The sequence below is a fragment of the Hippocampus guttulatus genome, chromosome 5 (assembly GCF_054856545.1).
Source record: "Hippocampus guttulatus isolate MCC_2025c chromosome 5, RoL_Hgut_1.0, whole genome shotgun sequence".
Lineage (NCBI taxonomy): Eukaryota > Metazoa > Chordata > Actinopteri > Syngnathiformes > Syngnathidae > Hippocampus > Hippocampus guttulatus.
The window spans coordinates 14,876,335-14,897,535 of record NC_141265.1 but is presented as its reverse complement, the minus strand read 5'-3'; the positions used below and the strand labels follow the sequence as shown (position 1 = coordinate 14,897,535).

The window sequence follows — 21,201 nt, the reverse complement described above, 5'->3', positions numbered from 1 at the left end:
CCATCATCAAACTTGAATTGTGCAGTGTTTGAATCACAGGTATCAACGTCTAAGCTTCAAAATGGAACTCTCCAAATGTAGTAACCTTCTAACGAATGACTGATCAAACTATTTTCCATCTGTTTCGCCTATTAAAATTAATCTAAATTAGGTATAGATACAGTTACATAATCATGTACAGTAAAGTATGTAAACAATAACTGGAAATATGGGCTTTTCTTAGTGCTAATTTGCTAACATGGTATCTCTTGCCAGACTGGGGGGGTTGTTTATTGGTTGCCACAGGCTTCCACAACAATAGTTTTAACTGCTTGGCCTAAGTGTGTGAATGTTAGAAAGCACTGCCAGTAGAGACAGACTCTTTGCTGCCGGTCTATAGGATGTGTGTGTCAATCTTCTCACAGCTGTCCAACATCACCTCAGATTCCTGACAGACAGAAACAAGTGGGAGACAAAAATAACCCTGTGGAACATGGCACCTACCAACTCACGGGAGCCGTAGGGGGGTCTTTATGTCTGTTCACACCTGTATACATCCACACACACACACACACACACAAAAGCAAGAATCCTAAATGGTTTACAGGGTGAGAGTTTGTTTCAGAGGGCACCTGGTCTGATTTAAAGATATTTTGACACATTTCTGACAGAGATGTCGAATTTGTCAGACAGAAGTCACCCCCCGACGCATGTTCTGTATGTTTGTGGTCCAGCTCAACAAGTGGCTGGCTATTTTCGTACCTTTGCCATGCAGTTGTCGTTTTGGAAGAAGTGGATTGGTGTATGGGATTAAGAAGCAGCCTAGCCCCTAACTGACCACTTGGTCACCCGCTACCAGCGAGACGGTCTTCTCTCCTTCCTCCACTTGGATACACCATCAGAGCTCAAGCATTCCAGGAAGCGGTGCCTCGGCAATGGAGAATGTGACGATATTTGATTCACCTGGAAAGGGGAGGGGTCTGAAGACCAACAAGGAATTTTGGGCTGGGGATGTGATCTTTTCCGAGCCCAGCCTCGCAGCTGTTGTCTTTGACAGGTATTAGTTTGGGAGGAAGGGTCACAAGTCTCTGTTTTTCCTTTAACTTGTGTTGTAGTCCTTAATGTGGATGAATGAATCCACCTTGTATGTGCAGCTTTGTAGCTTTTAGTGCTGGTTATTTATTTATTTATTTATTTATTTTGGGGGGAGATGCATTTTGGTCTAGTTTTTTTATTAGCTTTAATATTAGTTGTAGTTTTTTTATATGGCATATTATTAAATTCAAAATAAATCAGTCACTAAGTATTGTGTAATAAAATAAATTACAATTCTCACGGACGCACAGCAACACTGAAATAAAGACATTTAAACTGAACCCTGAAAGCTTGTGTACGATATTAAATTACGTAAATTTTTGTGAAGTTACGCTTATAATTAGAATTTGTTTAATACATATAAGATGTAAATTCATTTAAAAAGGATTTTTATTTTATTAACGAACACGTTTTTAATTTTTGACTTTGAGTTATTTAGCTTGTTTTTGTTGTGACTTGAACACCTAATAACACCGTCCATACTTTGCAGTCTTGCCGAGCGGATCTGCCACAGCTGTTTCCGCAGACAAGACAAACTGCAGCGATGCGGACAGTGTAAGTTCTCTCACTACTGTGACCGCACCTGCCAGCAGGCCGGCTGGGCCGAACACAAGCAAGAATGCGCCGCCATCAAAAACTACGGCAAGGCGCCCAACGAGAACATTCGGTAGGTTAAGAACACCTAGACTTATTATAAGTATTGGTGCAAATAAGAGTGTGGATGGTTGGTTTCCCGTAATTGCTCTATGAGTGGATGGCTCAAAGTCAGCTGTGATAGGTTCCAGCTCATCCGTGACTCTGATTAGGTCAAGCGCTATAGAAAACGAATGGATGGATGTTCAAATCATTTTGCACGCAATGGTTCTCTACAGAGAGCCTTCAGTTTTGCATCGCAAGGTTCCACTCAAGCGAATCAAGTGCCGTTGTCGCCTCGGTGCAGCTTGGTGGCTCGCATCATGTGGCGCCTGGACAAGGACGGCGGCGTGGTGTCAGACACACAGCTGACCACGTTGGACCAGCTGGAGGACCACATCGAAGACATGGCAGAGGACGAGCTGAAGGAGTTCAAAGTGGACATCCACAATTTCCTGGACTACTGGCCTCGCAACAGCAAGCAGCACACCAGCGATGTCATCTCACACATCTTTGGACTGGTGAGTGACTACGTGTTTTATATACGCATTGACACAAAACACAAAAACAAAGGAAAGGTGTCCATGATGTGGGTTGTCTTGATGGAGTGATAACTCAGCAGTGGTTGCCAATTGCAATGGAGTGGTGACAAAAAGCACTATAATAATAATGTCTAGCCAATATAACCAATCCCCCTTTATTTTGCAATGTTGTACCTCCCAGATTAATTGCAATGGCTTCACTGTGAGCGACCAGCGGGGGCTCCAGGCCGTGGGGGTGGGCCTTTTCCCTAATCTCTGCCTGGTCAATCACGACTGCTGGCCCAACTGCACCGTCATCCTCAACCACGGCAAGTAAGTCAATCAGGTTCGAACGTCTGATTAACACCCGCTGGGACTGCAGCGTTTCAATGTGTTTTTGTGTTAGGTGTGCGTATGTACAGTATGTCTTTGTGCGTGTGCGCGTGTGTAAAACTGATCCCTGTTTGTCTTTCAGTCAGTCAGCCGTGAATACTTTGTATCATTCTCAACAGAGGTGCGTTACCTCTTAGCCTTGTGCGTGTGGTTTGTCTTTGAAAAACAATTATGTGTTCCACATTTTCCGCTAACACACGTGCAGAGCTTCACCTCTTTCTATTTGTCTACATGTACAGAATAGCAACTCGGTAGATCATACTATCCCTTGCATTCATCTTCACATTAATCTACCTTCTAAACGGTTAACTAATCCACACGAAAGTTGCTTTGTCACTTTGTTGGCACAGTGTGAGTGCAATGAAAAGACTAATATAGTATAGTTCTCTCATGGCACACCACCAGACAAAAAAGCCACAAAAGGTGGATACAGTGAACAATTATTGAAAAAAGAAATCTTCAAGGTGTTTATTGTCACTTCCAGTTGGAGTGTACTGTCAAACTAAACATAAAACAAAAGAGAAGTACACTTGGTTTATTTAGAGCAACTTTATAGCTAGCTTAACGTTAATATCGTACATAATGAGGAGCAAACTCCTAACACATTATTATATTTCCTTTTCCTTCCTCCCTTCATCATTCACTTGATCTGACTAAAATCCACAGCATGAATCAGGGTTTATCATCACACCAATAATAAAAATCATCCTCTCAAACAGTAAATCATATTAAAAGCTTAAATGTACGCGAAGTGATGCTTTCACAGAACTTCTCCGTCACTCCTCAGGATCGAGCTGCGTTCGTTGGGTAAGATCGCAGAGGGCGAGGAGCTGACCGTCTCTTACGTGGACTTCATCAACGTTTCGGCGGAGAGACAGAGGCTGCTGAAGACGCAGTACTTCTTCGATTGTACGTGCCACCACTGCAAGGAGCGCATCAAGGATGACCTGAAGATGGGAGGCAGGGAGGAGGACAGCGTTAAGGTCGGCCTTTCATTTTGTCCCTCTTTGAGAATGCAACTTGGTTGAAACCGTCAAACTATGTTTTGTGGTCGCACAGTCGCGGCTGATAAGGGAAACACGAGAAGAGAAGCAGAGGCTATTTAAAGCAACGATAATTCCAGATGGCTTATCTGTCAATGCAAACAGCTAAATACAGTATAGGAAAAAAAGGCTGCAGTAGTGAATTTATTGTTACAAATCAGAGGTGGTTTTGTTCGGGATGTTGACACCAGGTAATAGTATCGGCCGATACCAGCATAATTTTAAGGTATCAAGTGTTTTTGAGGCCTGCTGATACCAGCCACAGATACTAAAGGCAGAAAAAAAAAACATGACTGTGAGTAAGTCCTCCTCAGCAGTAGTTGGTGCTACACTGCAGGGGTTTGATACATGGACGACTCTTCATCTGCATCAGAAAGAAAGGTCTTTGTTCACATTTTCTTAAATTGTGTTGAAAATGACATTTTATATGTCAAAAGTACTTGAGATAGCTGTACTTTGGTGAGTATTTTGTATGCAGCGATGGCTGTTTGAAAGTGCTCTATAAATACAGTTGAGTTGAGTTGAGTATTCAAAAGAGTGAATACTCATCCTGGTATGGGTCTGAAAAAAAGTGGTGTGGAACATTCCAAGTATTGTTTTTAACTTTTAAAATTGTTGAATTGTTTTGAAAACCTAATATTAAAAAGAAAACAATTTAAGCAAAAAATTTGTTATTTGAAAAAAAAGTGTCATTCTCAGAAGAAAAGTCCTATTTTCCATGAATAAGCCATAATACAAGAACAAAAAAAAAAGACAACAGAACTATTCTAATACTCCACTTTTCCAGCTTGTACAGATTTTCTCTTTCCGTTTATAAAAATGTGGTAGATCGATTAAAGTTGAATCAACCTTTTCCAACTTTCTGCCTTCTTTTAGCCATCAGAGGAGCAAGTGAAAGAATCAACAGGATACTGTTTGCAAATGCTGGAGAAGATGGACCAGGCCCGATTAAAGGGCGACTATCACGAGGTGACCAACACTTCTTGGCTTCTCCCTTCCTTTGAGATGGATGCCACTTGTCATCATGTATGGTGTATTTTCTCAGTTGGTGAAGATCTGCAAGGAGTGCATTGAGAAGACGGAGCCCATACTGGCTGACACTCACATTTACCTGCTCAGGATGTGGAGCACCATGAGTGAGGTGCAGGCCTACCTGCAGTACTTTGAAGATGCTGCCGAGTACGCCCGCAAAATGGTGGATGGCTACATGTATGTAGAGAACAGTATTAATTTAGTTATTTTTTTTTAATTTTAGATACCAAGCAAAACGCAGTATGACGCTGCTTGTTTCAGTTTAGGGTTGTGTTTTCAAATATGCAACAGAAAACGGAATATTTGACATTTTCAAGAAAGAAAAATGTAATTTCAAAGAAAAAACAAATTATAATATTGCAAGAAAAGTACATTTTGAAGGGGGAAAAAATCATCTTATGAGAGCAAAATCTTTATGAAAAAATAAATCCAAAGAGAAATTAGTCATAATATTCTGAGGGGAAAAAATGACTTGGTCAGACTTCATTTTTTGAGTGTGGCTTTGGGAATTCAACTCCTTCCATTATAAAAAAAAAAAGAAAATCCCAATGATCCTATCAACAAACATCATCTAGCCCTACCCTCTCTGAGCATCCAAAGCATACCACAGCATCTGCCCCCCTCCAATAATCAGGCTCTAAAAAGTAAGACGGTTCAATTTGGTTATTCTGGAATCCTTACATCGCCAGTTGTACTGCTTTGTGGCTTTTTATTTTTTTCATCCAAAAAAACATGACGGATAATTGCAATGTTGGCATGGCGGGCAGGAAGCTGTACCATCCCAACAACCCGACCCTGGGGATGGCGGCCATGCGAGCGGGAGTCACCCACTGGCAAGCAGGCCTGATTGAGGTGGGCCACGGGATGATCTGCAAGGCCTACGCCATTCTCATGGTCACGCACGGACCCATGCATCCCATCACCAAGGACTTGGAGGTACATGAGAAGAGTGATCATTTTAGAGGGGGGAAAAAACATGTAATACATAGTACCAGAGAGAAACTGATATGACTAAAGTTTCAATATTGTGACAAAATTGTAATTTTACAATTTTACATCCCAAACTATAGACAAAAAAAAGGCAGAATAATCTTTTAAAAATAGGTGCTCCAAGTATTTGATTTCAAATCAGAATTCAACTTAACGCCAAAAGGCATCCCCTCACCCAAAAAAAGTTTTTTTTAATAGTCGAGTTGTAATTTGACAAAATTGTAACGTTACAATAATTATTTTATTAAAAGGCAAAAAAATGTGTCCTAGTCTGACAGAAAAAAAAATCACTGGAATAAAGTTGCAGTTTCCTGAAAATTTTGCAGAGAGAAAAAAAAAAGTAAATGTTTACTTTTCCAAGACGGCAAAGTTTGTTCTGAGTGAAGAAAAAAAATGCAAGGAAGTTTTTAATGTGATGGAAAAAAATGACAGGAAAAGTTGTAATGCGCATTTTGAGAAGGAGAAAATGTTTCCGATGCAAAAGAGAATTTTACTTCTCGTCAAAATGTCAAGAAAAATTATGATAGAAAAACATTAACTTCAAGAAATGCAATAAATGAACAGTAAGAAAATATTTTTCTGAAAAAAAGGGCTTATATTTTATATTTATACCTCCTGTTTCACTATTTGGCTGTTGTAAATTGGGAATTTCGACAGTGAGACAAATAAAGGTTTTGAATGTGTGGAGCCTGAACAAATGGAGGAACATCACATTCCGCATTGTCTAGATTTTTTTTTGCCTACCGAAGTCGGATGAACCTCAGTGTCAATTTCAAAGTCATTAGAAGAGAAATTGGGATTAAAACAGCGCTCTGATGCTCCTGCCTTCATACACCCTTTCTCCCCTCACCCCTCCTTGTGCAGTCAATGCGCGTGCAGACAGAGATGGAGCTGAGGATGTTCAAGCAGAATGAATACGTCTACCACAGCATGAGAGAGGCAGCGCTGAAGAACAGACCCATGACCATGATGCATGAACCCAAATCCATGGAGGAAGGCATCAAGAATCTCTTCCACAGGAAGAAATAAAGCAACCATGAAATGTCATCTCCATTACGCGTTCCGCTCGGTTCCACACGCTTGCCTCATTTTTTGCAGTAAGAATGTCTGGGGATAAGCTCAAAATCAAATTGAAGAGTGTCCTTTGCACATTCCACCAGTTAGCAGCATGACAGCAGTTGATTCGCATGCGCTCTTCGAATTCACCCAAAGAGACAAAAATAGGTGGGCGAAGAAATTATTTCCTATAGAGTTTGTGTTGGAGTGACCAGTGGGCAGGAGGCGGGGTGCATCATGGACTAGTCGGCAGTAATATCTCAGGGCACAGCGACAGACGTTCACACATCTACAATTCGTAAAAGATGCATTTTTTCTTTTTAATACTGCGGCAGAAAGCAGAGATAGCCGGTGCAAAACCACACAAGTATGGATCGTTTTACAGTTTGAGAGGCAAAAACATTAAAACCCAACACCCTGCCGAGTAGTTAACAAGCAGGGTTACTTTTTAGGTGTATTGCGTTTACTAAAAAGGAAAACAAAAAACAATTTTAAAGTTAATGCTTAATTATGCCAATGTCAAATACACTTTAAAGTTTTCAGGGATGCTGTGGAGGAGAAGAAAACTGCAGTTTTGCAATTTGTATGCCAATTTTAGTTTTAATCATTTTATTTTGTCCCTAAATTGTTCCTTAGCATAATTTTAGTAGTTTTTTTTAAATTTGAGCACCGTAATGGCTCAATACTGTATAACATCTAGGAGTAAAAATTAAGCTGCCATTTTGATGTCATTACAGTGGCACTTAAGTTTGAGAACCACTGCCAAAAAAAACACACAAACAAAAAAGTGAGTCAGTCACATGCAGAAATAATGTAGGTCCTCAAATTAAACTAAAGTAGACACCAAGTTTAACATTACACACAAAAAAAAAAAAACTCCCAGATTTTCCTTTAATACTTTTATTATGCCAGGTGCACACTTAAATGCGTTTGCTTGTCCTCTTGTAAACAATGTCACCAAGTGTCATCGTCTGAAAAGGGAGACCAATGTTAAGAATGTGGAAATGTGGCGAGTTTACTTGGAATTGCAAAGCAACACAACAACACTCACATTGACAATTGTGTCGCCCTCCAGCTGGGTGACTGACTCGATTCCCTTCAGGGAAACCTTCAGTGTGTTTCCTTCACGCCGAACCACCGCCTTGACAAAGAAATATGCAACACATTTCAAGACAGACAATGAGCACTGCATTTAAAAATCACTTACTAGACACTAGGAAAGGTTGTTTTTTGCTCAAGGGCCAAATGCGAGTTTTGACCAATTAACCACAACATCTGCGGATAAGGGAGGATTATAGTTCGACATGAAAATGACTAAAGTAGTTAATTATTAAATGAGAAGTGATTAGGAGATTTTATGGCAAACCAAAGCAACAATTAAAGACTGCTGATAACGCTATCGAAAATACCAGCTGGCTTAGTGTGCCAAAAATAAGCACGTTCATATCAGGATTGAAGAGTTTATTTTTAAAAGTTTAACCTATCATGGGTGCAACAATTGGAGGGGAAAAAAAAGTGGAAATACATTTTCTGGTACTTTGTCAGAGTAAAAGAAATTTGACCAGTGAATTCCCTTCACACACACACACACAAAAAAAAAAAGAATTCCATGATGCAAGCTTTTTAGTTACAGCTGAATTTATTACTTATTGTACAACTAAATGGTGTTATGCAAATTGATAATTTTTCACCTTATTAACACAACAGGAAAACCATGAAGACTATTGTTGAGGAAAAGACAAGTCAAAGCATAGCTTACTTTAAAAGGGGAGTGCAAGACAAAGATTTTCTTTGCAATGTATCGCACATGTCCCCCACTTGTATAATGAGACTGAAGATTCTAAGGCCATCAATTTTTAATCTCGGAAGGCTGCCATTTTGGACAACACCACTCTTCGCTCCTGACAAACTGTCTGTGTGCTCTCGGGCTCACATTGCAAACATCACGGCCTGCCCGTTTTCCATGGTTGCTCACAATGTTCATATTGTGAGTGCACTTTGACCTCATTTTCAATTGTCTGCAGAGGGCAGCTTTGTCCAAAATAAAACCAATGTGACAAAAAGGCAATTATCTGCTTATTTATTCCACAAACAATATCAGAATAGTCTTTGGACTAGTTGGGGTATAAGATTGCTGAACAAATTCTTGCAATTCCCCCAAAATTTAATTACCCAACTACTAAATTCAACTGGTTAATTTAGATTTATAAAATAAAGTTATAGATTTAAGGTTTCATTTTCCCCCCCCTCTAACCTCATCAGCAAATAACCCTGCCCATTTAAAAAACTGGCGTGAAAGAGTCAACCATAAACACCGCAAAGTGCAACTATACTATTCAACTCTGCACATCGCAAAAAAAAAAAAAAGTACATTTTCTGGACACATTTCTTCAATCAGATCCATTCTCAAGCCTTACCTTGACCTTCTCCCCAGTGATGGTCTCCAGCTCGGCCTCCTGTCCGATGGTAAAAGAGTTGACGAGGACTTTAGTGCCTGTGGTGACTGTCACCTTAAAGTTGTCGCCGCTCTCCTCAATCTCAGAGACACTCTTGACATCTTTGCCTTTCTGGATGAGCTCATCAGGAAGACCTAAAAAGTGGGAACCCCCCACACTCCAAAACTTAACGCAGACCCAGGGATGTAAATTTATCACTAAGAAAATGAACAGCTCTTACCAATGGCCTTCATGAAAGGCTCAAAGTTCTCCTGAGACTCCAGTTGGTATTTTCCAGAGAAAGACATGGTGTCAGAGGTAAGTGACGGTAGAGGGAACACAGCTATCGCCTTGACTTATATATATATATATATATATATGCACACACACACGCGCACACACACACGCTATGACACATCTCAATCATTAACTTCAGCTGTCTCCAATTACATGGGTTGCAGGCCACATGCCGCTGATAAGACACAAGGAGGGAGGATGTTCCTAATATTCTGTCCCTCTCGCGGCGATAAAGGTAAACCAAAATAAGTTTGTGAGAATGTTGAATGTGTACTTCTATACTTCTGGAAACTCTCCCGACCCCTCAAAAAAAAAGAAAGAAACAACTCATTCCATTTTACAGCCGTACCTAACGTTGTGGCCAGTACCTATCGAAGTGCCCCACAACAAGCTATCACATTTATCCATATTTTTGTCTTCCAAAAGAAGCGCTGAATTTCAATGACACGTCATGGATGAATGTGCATGTGCAGCCACTCTGATGCAGTGTGTGTGTGTGTGAGAGTGTTTCAGTGGTGTGGTGAGGACGCTTCAGTCGCGTTACCGTGTGAGAGAATGTCGGTAACATCGGTGAGAGCGTTGTAGTTGTGAGTGTGAGAGCATTTCCTTTACATGTCTGCGAGTGTTTCAGTAGTAATTGTGAACCAGAAAAAAATTCGGAATAATGTCCGAGCTTTTAGAGTTGTACAGGAGCATAAATAAATAAAAACTGTAGTATGCGTGAGAGCATTTCGGCAATGCAATAGAGTATTTCAGACGTATGTGTGTGTGTGTGAGAGAGTAGCGTTTTGTGGGAGTCCATGCGAAAAAAAAAAAAAAGAAATGCGAGTAGAGTGTGACACAATTTTAGTAGTGCCTTTGAGAATGCTCCAATGGTATACAATATGAATGATCACAATCCATAGTTATTGTGAGAGCATTTCAGTATTGTGTGAGAGCATTTTTGGAGTCTATGTGAGGAAAAAAAATCTCTCTCCACTGTCCGTGATTTGCATAGACTTGGTGTAAATTGCCACGAGCTCCAATAAGAGTCATCACATGAGGTGTATGCAAGTTAATGAATGTGGCTCCCTGTGTGCGAACTTTACACTGGTGATGAAGTCACTAATGGAGATAAGCTATGTGACAATGTTTCTCTCGCCACGGCAAGATTCAATCACCGTAGGTCAATACTATATACTTTAATACCCGATCAATGCGTTTCACTGTGCTCTGTACAATGGTGCGTTGTGGTCCGTTCAGAACTGCGGAGGATTTGCCGTGAAAGTGGAGACAAATGGATCATAGGTGACCTCTTTGTTGCAGGAGATAATGACCACACGAACATAAAAAAGGCACAAGATGGCTAGCAGATAAAGATGATTGTGCGTTTGGTGGAGCAGTGCAGCGATAAGGCTTTTGCTGAGTCAGTCTTTTCGGCGAAATATGATTTCTGATGGGCAGCGTGGTGAGCGTGTAGGTTTGAATCTGGACTCGGGTCCTCCTGTGATATTGCGTCTTTTCCCCTGTCATAGTCCCGGCAAAAATCTGTGTAGCCCGAGTGACTCCCCTTCAGCATTTATTTCTGATAATATTCTAAATTATATTTAAAAATTATTTTTTCACCCCCCCTAGGTATTGGTCAAGCCCCACTTCCACCTCCCATAGAAAACATCCTGGAGTCAGTCTTGTGTGGTTTCTCTCCGGATGATCAGGCGTCCATGCACATTCCCAAAATGTTGCATAAAATACTTACCACCTCCCCACCTGTTTTTTTTCTGTTAGATTTTTTCAAAAAGTAAGGTGGCACGGTGAACGACTGGTTCACATGTCCGCCTCACAGTGCAAAGGAGCAGGGTTCAATTCCTGCTTCGGCCTTCCTGTGTGGACTTTGCATGTTCTCCCCGTGCCTGTGTGGGTTTTCTCCGGGTACTCCCGTTTCCTCACACATTCCAAAAATACATGCAAGGTGTATTTAGCAATGCATTATGTCAATACACCGGGGCTCCTCAGCTTATGATGATGTTCCAATAGGTGTGAATTTAAGTCTGAGTGCTTGCTTGCCTATATGGACCCTCTGATTGGCTGTTAAACCGAAGATAGTCTCAAGCTCACACGCAACCCAAATGAACACTATATAAAATTAATGGATGTAGTATGTTTTATGTTTTTCTCTTACGCTGATTCAGGAAACACAATGTTTTAGTCTTCCTCAAAACTTTATTTCAACATGCAAGATGTTTCGCAAAAGATCTGCGATCCCTAGGCTCAAAGGTGCGGATCAAACCGTCGCCAATTCCTAGTGGATCGCAGTGAAGTCCGTAAGGGAGCCTCCACGCCGAATTGACGGGACTTTCCATCACTGGAGAGTTGGTGCGAAGTGGTAATGACCTTCGGGTCAGCAAAATCCCGCGGGACCGCGTCCGGCGGTATACAAATCCACCACAGTCCTGGCGTTAAGCGCCTAGCAAGGTGTCGGACCGGATCCCCAAGCCGACCATCCCCATGGGTTATGAAGGAATGCCCACCCTTCAAAATAAAACACCGGGCCCGGCGCATCCACGGTCCAACCTCGGGTGCTGCAGACCCCCTGGACCACCACCGTCGGCCACCGCGCTGCCGTGGACCCTGGCCACGGGGTCGAAGTGCGGGGGCGGGGTTGCGACCCGTCCCCCTCCCTCACGCTACATAGCCCCCAGGATGGCGATTCTCCCCCCCCCTCTTCCCCTCCCCTCTGCCCCATCAACCCGTTTCCCCCCTCTCCCGATCCCCCAACCTCAAGAAGTCCGGCGGCGATGGCGCGGGGTGTCGGGGACAGGCTCAGATGAGGGCCCACGTCCCTAGCTCCACAACCACACGTCGGCGGCCGTGGCACGATGGTCGCTCCCCTTGCGAACTGGTGATGGTGCAGGGGAGAGGCAGCGACCACGGTGGCGGAGCAGGACTCTCTAGTCGCAGCGCTGCTCCCCTCAATCCGAGGAAGGGCCAATAAAAGGCGGCCTAAACACGCCCATCACCGCCATCGATCGGCTGGAGACCCGCCTCCGGCAGATTCATCCTTTATGCGGGCGAAACAAATACAAATATAAAAACCGGACTGCTTTCCTGGAAATCGGCGCTTGGAATGTACGAACCCTGATGGACAATGCAAGAGCAAAGAGACCGGAGCGCAGGACTGCCCTCATCGCCCTTGAGATTCAGAAGCTCGGCCTGGACATTGTGGCCCTCTCCGAGACCCGTCTTCCTGGTGCCGGGCAGCTCGAGGAGCCTCGGCACGGGTACACCTTCTTCTGGAGCGGACGAGCTGTGGAGGAGAGAAGAATTCACGGTGTAGGGTTCTGCGTTAAGTCACGTCTGGTTAGGGATCACAACATCATCCCCGTAAGAACTTCTGAGAGACTCATGTCCATCACCCTACCTCTGTGTCAATCCCAATCCCTTGTCATCATCAGCGCCTACGCACCTACCCTGGACGCCTCGGAGGAGGCGAAGGAGTCCTTCTATGCCGCGCTGCGTGGCCTGATCCTCCGCGTCAACCCCCGGGATAAGCTCTTGGTTCTGGGGGATTTCAATGCGCGGGTGGGCCGGGACCATCAGCTTTGGGGAGGGACTCTGGGGAAGGAAGGCGTTGGCAACTGCAACGAAAATGGAGAACTACTCCTTGGTCTCTGCGCAGAGACGGAGATGGTAATAACCAACACACTGTTTCGGATGGCCAACAAGCACAAGACCACCTGGCAACATCCAAGATCCGGCCACTGGCACCTGATCGATTACGTCCTTACCCGAATCTGCGACCGATCCGACGTCATGGTCACGAGGGCCATCCGCTCCATGGATGACGGATGGTCCGATCACAGGCTGGTAGCCTCAAGACTTAGGCTGAAGATCGCGCCTGCGAAAAGAAGGAAGAAGATCCCCAAGAGGATACGTTTCAATGTTGGGCTGCTGAGGAATCCCCAAGTCCTCGAACAGTACCAGACGTCCCTCGCGGACAAACTGGACACTCAACCTCGGACCCTTCCTGCCACTGTCCACTCAGACTGGGAGCACTTGAAAACTGCGCTCACCAAATCCGCGGAAGAGGTCCTCGGTGTCCAGAAGAGGAGAAATCCCGACTGGTTTGCCGAAAACCTGGAAGAAATTGAGCCACTGATTTCAAGAAAGAGAGAGGCTCGCATTGCATGGCAGAACTGCGTTTCCTCCAAGAGACTTGAAGAAGCCTACCGGACAGCCAAGAGTGAAGCACAGAGAGAGATCCGGAGGATCCAAAATCAATGGTGGGTCAACTTTGCCCACCAAATGCAGAGTTCCGCTGACCGTCACGATACCAGATCCTTCTTCGAAGCAACGAGGAAGATCATCGGTCCGGCTCACAGTCCTCCAATGGCTGTGAAGGCAAAGGACGGCACCATCCTGCAGGAAAAGGAGGATACTCACCAGCGATGGAAGGAGCATTTCATGGAGCTCCTGAACCGTCCGACATGCGCAATAGACGGCTTCCTCGATCCTGTCCCCCAGCTCCCCGTGCAACACTGGATGACGGAGCTGCCGACTCTCCGGGAGATCTCCGGAGCCCTGAGGAGGATGAAGAAGAACAAAGCTGCTGGAGTCGACGACATCCCCGTAGAACTTTTACAAGCTGGGGGTGCACATCTCCTCACCCGCCTCCACACCTTCATCCTTCAATGCTGGATCGAGGAGACGGTGCCTGGGGAACTGAAGGACTCCGTCATCGTCACGATATTCAAGAAGGGCGACAAACTCGACTGTGGAAACTATCGTGGAATTTCGCTGCTGTCAACTGCTGGAAAACTCATCTGTCGTATACTGGCCGACCGACTCACCTGTCTCGCTGAGCGGGTTCTTCCGGAGTCCCAGGCGGGCTTCCGTCCAGGAAGGGGAACCGCGGACATGGTGTTCTGCGCCAGACAGCTCCTGGAGAAGTGCCGGGAGCAGCGGAGGGAGTTCCACGCCATCTTTTATGATCTGGCCAAAGCGTTTGATTCTGTGCCCCGAGCAGCACTCTGGAAAGTGCTGGAACGTCAAGGCTGCCCCCCCAAATTCATATCCCTCATCCGGATGTTTCACGACGGCATGAAGGGTTGCGTCCTGACTCAGGGCGAAATGACTCCCCCATTCCCGGTTCGGACCGGAGTCAAACAGGGCTGCACGGTGGCACCGACGTTGTTCTGCCTCTACATCGCCGCGCTCATCCACCACGTCACCCCTGTCCAGGAGCACGGAATCACTCTACGCTACCAAACTGAAGGGTCGCTCTTCAACCTCAGCCGTTTGAGGAGCAGGCGGGGGACCATGGTCACGACCGTCAGCGAACTCCAGTACGCTGATGACAATGCTGCGGTCTCCAACTCCTCCGGGGGCCTCCAGCTCATCGCGGACGGCTTCGCCGCGGCGTACAGGGCCTTTGGCCTCTCCGTCAACACCAAAAAGACAAAGACCCTCCACCTGATCCATCGTCCACCCCAAATCTCCATAGACGACGAACCCATCGAGCAGGTCTCGGCGTTCCCTTACCTGGGCAGCATTATCCAGGAGGACGCCGGCCTCACGGAGGACCTCACTTACCGTATCCAGGCAGCCCACACAGCCTTTGGACGCCTCGGTCGTCGGGTCTTCAGGAATCACGCCATTTCCACCAACACGAAGATCATGGTGTATAAGTCTGTCGTCCTCCCGACCCTTCTCTATGGCGCCGAATGTTGGACCCTCTATCGGAGCAGCATCAAGAGGCTCGAGAGGTTCCACCAAGGACGACTCCGATCTCTCCTCAACGTTTCCTGGGAGGAGAGAGTGACTAATAATGAGATCCTCACCCGGGCTGGCCTCACGAGTATCGAGGCCATGATCACCCTGGCCCAACTGCGGTGGGCCGGCCACGTGCAGCGGATGAGCGACGACCGTCTCCCGAAGCAGCTCCTCTACGCGGAGTTGCTGGAGGGCACCCGTCCCCGCGGTGGCCCGAAAAGACGATTCAAAGACCAGCTAAAGGGTCATCTTCAGCGGTGCCGGATTCCCCCGGCACAGTGGGCTGACCTGGCCGCGGATCGGGCGGCCTGGCGTGGGGCTGTGCGGGGCGGGGTCCAGGTCCTCGAGACTCGACGCGTCGCTGCGGAGGAGGACCGGCGAGCGCGGAGGAAGGAGAGGGCCCGGCAACCGCCCGGCCCCCCAACCCACTTCTGTCAATCCTGCGGGCGGGGCTTTCGGGGAAGACTGGGCCTCTACAGTCATCGGAGACACAAGCACCAGGAGCCGTCGCCTTGTCCTGGGGGCCGCATTCCTCGATAACGAGGGCCTTCACCGAATGTTTTATGTTTTTCTCTTACGCTGATTCAGGAAACACAATGTTTTAGTCTTCCTCAAAACTTTATTTCAACATGCAAGAGAGCCAGATGATTGTCAGTATACATCCTCTGTTTTCATGCATAAAAATATATCGGCAAGAGGCTAAAATGGGCAACTAATAATATGCACTTAAGGTCTCCCGGGCCGCCCTCACTGAGCGAGTCGATGAGGGGTTGCGTGAGCGGCCAGATGGAGGAGCCTCACGATGATGTCACCGGGGTCGCCGCCGTCGTATTGGCCCACTTGATCATCCGCCTCCTCATCCATGAGACACGACTGGTCTGCGCTGCAGCTCTCTTTGAACGAGGGCAAGGGGGAAAGTACTTTATGGAGTAAGTGCAATCACTCTGTGTTCTTATCAGCTTCCCCACCTCCCCTCAACATTTTACGCTGTGAACGTTTTCACAAGACAAATGCAGCTCAAGCTTCGTTTAGTATGTGAAGCGGAAATTATTAAACCGCATGTCCAAATATTGTATACACACAAACACATTATTTTGACTTGCGTTCTACACAATTGCAAACCACAATGACAACAAAAATATTAATCAATACCTCCAATCTGAGCATTAATTTGTTGTTGTTGTTGTTTTTTTTAACCAACTTGTTACATTGTGGTTCAACTTGATGTACATTAAAAATTTTAAATGGTTCATGTCAAGACATCTTCTTAATTTCAAAATGGCTTCACATGCGGCGCGGGTCACAATGACCATGAACATCTGTATTGAATATTTATGTCACTGAAATACTCCTTTTTTTTGGGGGGGGGGGGGGGTAATTTTTGTACAACACTAATCTTATAGATATTTATCAATTTTTAACCAAATTTATTTTACCTTTAATTAATTTGAAAAACTAACCGTTCAAGGGTAGCAGTTAACTTTGTTTCCTGCACAAAATAATATAATAGAATGTTAAAATAATTTGAAATTAGTCAAAAGTTGTATACGTCAAGATCTATATATGGCTCCTTTTTATGTATTATCTGGTTTTCGTGTTCTTCATGTTGCCTGTGTGAAGGTACTGTATAGAGCGAGTTACCTTTTGTATTTTTTGAAATACAAGACATACCTGCATCGCAACAGAGACCTGAAGTGGCGCAGTGTCCGCCCTCAGATCCGCAGGATCTCCCCCCGGCCTGGCAGGGGGTGAGCAGGTAGCTCTCCTCCAGGCAGTGAGCAGTTTCCGGAGAGCCGAGCAGGCAACCAAAGCCATCGCCGCAACAGATATTGGGGCCAAAGCAGCGGCCCCTGTCCCCAGGGCCGCATGACATGCACTGAAAGTAAACAGATATTCGTTAAAGCATAGTGTATGTCCATTGTGCTTTAGTATATGTTGACATGATTTAAAGCAGTGATCCCTCCCCCCCAAAAAAGAAAAAAAATCAACCTCAAAAATCTTACTTGGCGATGGTACTTGAAGAGCTCAAGTACCATCCCCTGAACATAAATTCTGATTAAAGAAGTATTGCAAATGAGTTGATAAAATGTGGATAAGTGTTTGAAAATAAATACTGAAAAGTTAAATACAACTGAAGTCAAGAAATGTTTTGCACTGCATTAATTAAACTACTGTGACATTAGGCACACTATGAACATTAAAGTACAGCTGGACTTGTGTAACTGTAAATGATGCAGTTGTCATGCAATATCCTTTGTCTTTCAGTATTAGGAGCAACTGAAAGCTTGTAGCCAGGCAGCACCGTGAAATAGTGGTTAGCATGTCTGCCTCACCAGGAATATTTTAAATGGTGGACTGACTGAAGGTAAGTCTTCTCTTGTATTTCAGTCATAAAGGAGTGTGTTCCTCAAATTAACACAGCCCCGTTATGCATATCATCAGAAAAATACATATTAATATCAACGTTTTTCTTTATTACATATCAAAGTGTCTTCTTCTCCAGCTAGCTCGGCAGCTAACATGGCTAGCGTGTATGCTTGAGCAAACGCTCCAAAATCCTTTTACTCTTAGGGTAGGGTAGTTCCAAAATTAAATTAGTCATTGAATAAAACTGAACTTAGAATATTTATTCAGCAATATTTTTGAAATATTACATGACATATATGTTTCAGGCAGCTCAGTATCAAAATTAAATAAGCTTTGATTAAAACCACGATCCACTTGAGACATAAGCCATTTTCCGTATTCATTTCGGATCTTAAAAATGTCCAAAAATGAAGTTAGCCCACTCTAGCTTTCAGTGATACAGCTGTCATCTTCCATTTTCTATAGATATTTCTGTCATCTCAAATGACAACAAAGAGCTCACCTTGCGCAACGGGGCATCCATGATGGAGCGTTTCCCGCCAATGGGACAGTTGGAGATGTAACATGCCGAGCATACAGACAGGAGGAAAAACAGGCACAAGGACACAGCTGCTCCGCTCATCTTTGCTGAAAGAAAAGGAACAATTGTTTATTACAAAACGTGGAACACTAGAAGCACAAAGCCAATGGTCTTACCTTTTGTTAAATGGCTAGCCAAAGTCTGAGTCCGATCCTTCCGCTTGCTGGTCTACTTCTCCAATGTCTCATATTTATATACACCCCGGACCGCTTTTTAAGAGTGTCGCAGAAAGCCAAAAACCACTTAGGGCTCCTTAATGAGTCGCTAGTAGTTGGCTGGCAGAACTGACCGGCGGTCAGGTCAAAGGTCAGCGTGGGTCTGGAGCGCCGTTTCCCTCATGAATCATTCCAGTGCGTGACTGTGCATGCCATGACCGCGAGTCAAACAGGTCAGCAAGGTGAAATTATAAGGAGGACAGGAACGCACTTGACAAGAGTACAACGGTGACGGCCGGCCGTGGTTTTCTCGTGCCTATAATAATATCCAGCCACATCTTTTGAGTTCACTCACACTCGGCCAGTGTGTTGTGAGAGATCACCAAGTGCGCGGTAGGAAATCATCCAATTTTGCTTACTTGATCTGAAAATGATTTATTTATTCACTATAATTTAGTCAGGTGACACGGTGAATGACCGGTTAGGCTGATTCGTTAGCATGACTGCTTCGCCGTTCAGACTCCGGCCTTGCTACTCCACATGGCTGTCAGCTCAATTGAAGAATCCAAATTGTTCTTAATCGTGAATGCGCCGTGCAAGTGGCCGGTGTCCACTCCAGCTGTGTATCCAGCCTATTGGCCAAAATCAGCTTGGATGGGCTCCAACACAGCTGCTGGATAAGCATACAGAAAATTGCTGGACTAGTGACGGGCAGAACAATTGAATTGCTTTTCCACTAGATGGCAGAAGGTACATGATAAAACTTGATTTAGTTTGGTGCTGTGCCTTGAGATTGTTTTGAATGTAACATATACAGTACAGCAAAAATTCAAGATGGGAAACACTTGACTTGCTCACATGCGCCAAACTCATGGCCCCATCCCGTCTGCCACATCACTTTATGTTGCCCACTGAAGCAAAAGACGTGTCGGTACTTTATGTTTCTTGCTAAGTGGTTTTGTTTTTTTAATTTTGTCAGAAATCTGTATCAAAATTGCATTTTCTCTCCTCAATTTGTTTTCCCCTGCTAAATTAATTGTCATCCCCACCAAAATCCCGCCCATAAATTGAGTAATACCTGCATCCTTCAAAATAGTAGCTCAATATGATGCCTTTTTACATGGCTACAATTGCATTACCACACAGACACACACACACACACACACGTACACACACGAACATCAATTTGCTAATCTCTCACATCGATTGAAGCCCACATTGTTCAGGTCCTGAGGTTAATTGGCCTCATCAGCTAATTAACACAGCTAATGACAGGCCACAAACCAAGGAGGACAGTTTGCCTCTTTCAATGATATGAGTTCAATTACTCACGCTTGACTCACTCATGAGCCGTCTCATTCGGATTACTAAACCAAGTTAGCTGACAAGGCCTCCTCTACGACAAACCTTTATCACCCTGTCAAATGACCCCAACAGTGTTTCATGGCGACTTTGATGATCAGACTTCTCATCTCTTTCCATGTAATATGTTTCTGTTCATTGCTTATTTCATTCGTAGTTATTGCGAGAATGGGTTTTCTTTTTTTTTTTCCCAGAAAATGTGATGATTTAAATTTAACACACAAGTGCCTGACAATACCCCAGCTTTTGTGCTGTCTTATAGTTTGAAGCTCCTCAGTGGAGTGTGAGCGTGGGACATTTGCTCCTCTTGGTAGCTCTGTATTTGTATTTTTCTGAATCTGCAAAATGACAAAAACGATGACGATCACTCATTATAATAATAATAATAATAATAATAATAATAATAATAATAACAACAACAATAATATTAACTCAAAATGAAACCCAGGCCTTTACAAAATAATCACGATCAATATTAATTAACATTGTCAGAGAAATATTTCTTACCAATTTATTGACTATTGTGGATGCTATGTTGGTGTTGAAAAATATGACATCATATTCAATGCTGTTTCTAATACCGAGAGATAAGAGAGATCGGACTTACAAGTCATTTAAGATGTGAGCTGTCGTTCAGCAAGGTTTGAGATCATATGAGCACCGTATGGTGACAGTGCACTCGGTTCAACTTCACAAGAACCGGCAGTTTGGCCGATGGTAAACAATGGTCGACTGGTGGTAGACTGTCAAACGAAAGAGATGCAGGGTTCGATTCCTTCCCGTGCGGAGTTTGCATGTTCTTCCCGTGCCTGCGTGGGTTTTCTCTGGGTACTCCGGTTACCTCCCACATTTCAGAAACATGCATGGCAGGTTGATGGAACTTTCTAAATTGTCCCTCGGCGTGATTGTGAGCGTGAGTGGTCATTTGTCTATCTGTGGCCTACTATTGTCTGGCAACCAGATCAGGGTGTACGCCACCTACTGCCCAAAGATAGACGTGATAGGCTCCAGCACACCCGCAACCCTCGTGAGGATAAGATGGAATATAATCAACCCTTTCATGCACCCTCGAACCTGATAACATGAGATGATGTCCACTGTAGTAACCGCTGTCCCTGAAAGTGTGAATATAATTTTTTTTAAAAACATGCGCTTTAAGACAGATGCTATCATAATCTTCACAGGCATATATTCTTCATGATTCCTGTTACTGCAGTTTACGGAGTCACTTAACAGTAGTTGTGAAACTCTTATGAGTGAGTCTGCTTGACTGTATTATACTGTACCACTCAGTGGCCAAGTCACTTGACTTTCTTGTCATTTGGTTTCCCAGCAGGTCACACACAACAAAAAGAGCCAAAATGAATTTGGAAACTATGTCGGAGGGACTTTGTAATAATTTGTTTCAATTCATCTGTGCAGGTGTACCTTATGCTGCTCATCTTCATCATTGCCATTTTGCTTCGAGCGTTCCCAGTACATCCATGCTTGAATGCCACTCTGCATTCAAAGTGC

The 21,201-nt window shown here is 44.4% G+C and overlaps 3 protein-coding genes across 4 annotated transcripts; 1 reads left to right on the top strand and 2 right to left on the bottom strand.

The window, feature by feature from the left end:
• Positions 1-749: 749 nt before the first annotated feature.
• smyd1b (SET and MYND domain containing 1b) lies at positions 750-6,733 on the top strand. Of its 2 annotated transcripts, XM_086112227.1 has the most exons (10): positions 750-1,036; positions 1,565-1,741; positions 2,015-2,228; positions 2,431-2,561; positions 2,704-2,742; positions 3,409-3,604; positions 4,541-4,633; positions 4,710-4,873; positions 5,464-5,632; positions 6,551-6,733. In XM_086112227.1, exons 1-10 carry the CDS (start codon positions 915-917, stop codon positions 6,713-6,715), a joined length of 1,470 nt encoding a protein of 489 aa, XP_085968353.1. In that variant the 5' UTR covers positions 750-914; the 3' UTR covers positions 6,716-6,733. The 2 variants fall into 2 exon arrangements, with proteins under 2 accessions (XP_085968353.1, XP_085968354.1); XM_086112228.1 differs by lacking the exon at positions 2,704-2,742 and having other exon boundaries at positions 751-1,036.
• Positions 6,734-7,662: 929 nt separating this feature from the next.
• Positions 7,663-9,485, bottom strand: LOC147205218 (fatty acid-binding protein, liver-type-like). Its single transcript, XM_086112229.1, has 4 exons — positions 9,419-9,485; positions 9,160-9,332; positions 7,794-7,883; positions 7,663-7,713 (listed from the first exon to the last, which is right to left on the bottom strand). The coding sequence occupies exons 1-4, from the start codon at positions 9,483-9,485 to the stop codon at positions 7,663-7,665; spliced, it is 381 nt and encodes a 126-aa protein (XP_085968355.1).
• Positions 9,486-15,821: 6,336 nt separating this feature from the next.
• Positions 15,822-18,434, bottom strand: LOC147205217 (isotocin-neurophysin IT 1-like). The gene is made up of 4 exons (XM_086111359.1): positions 18,286-18,434; positions 18,092-18,216; positions 16,894-17,098; positions 15,822-16,115 (listed from the first exon to the last, which is right to left on the bottom strand). Exons 2-4 carry the CDS (start codon positions 18,209-18,211, stop codon positions 15,970-15,972), a joined length of 471 nt encoding a protein of 156 aa, XP_085967485.1. The 5' UTR covers positions 18,212-18,216; positions 18,286-18,434; the 3' UTR covers positions 15,822-15,969.
• Between the last annotated feature and the right edge of the window lie 2,767 nt (positions 18,435-21,201).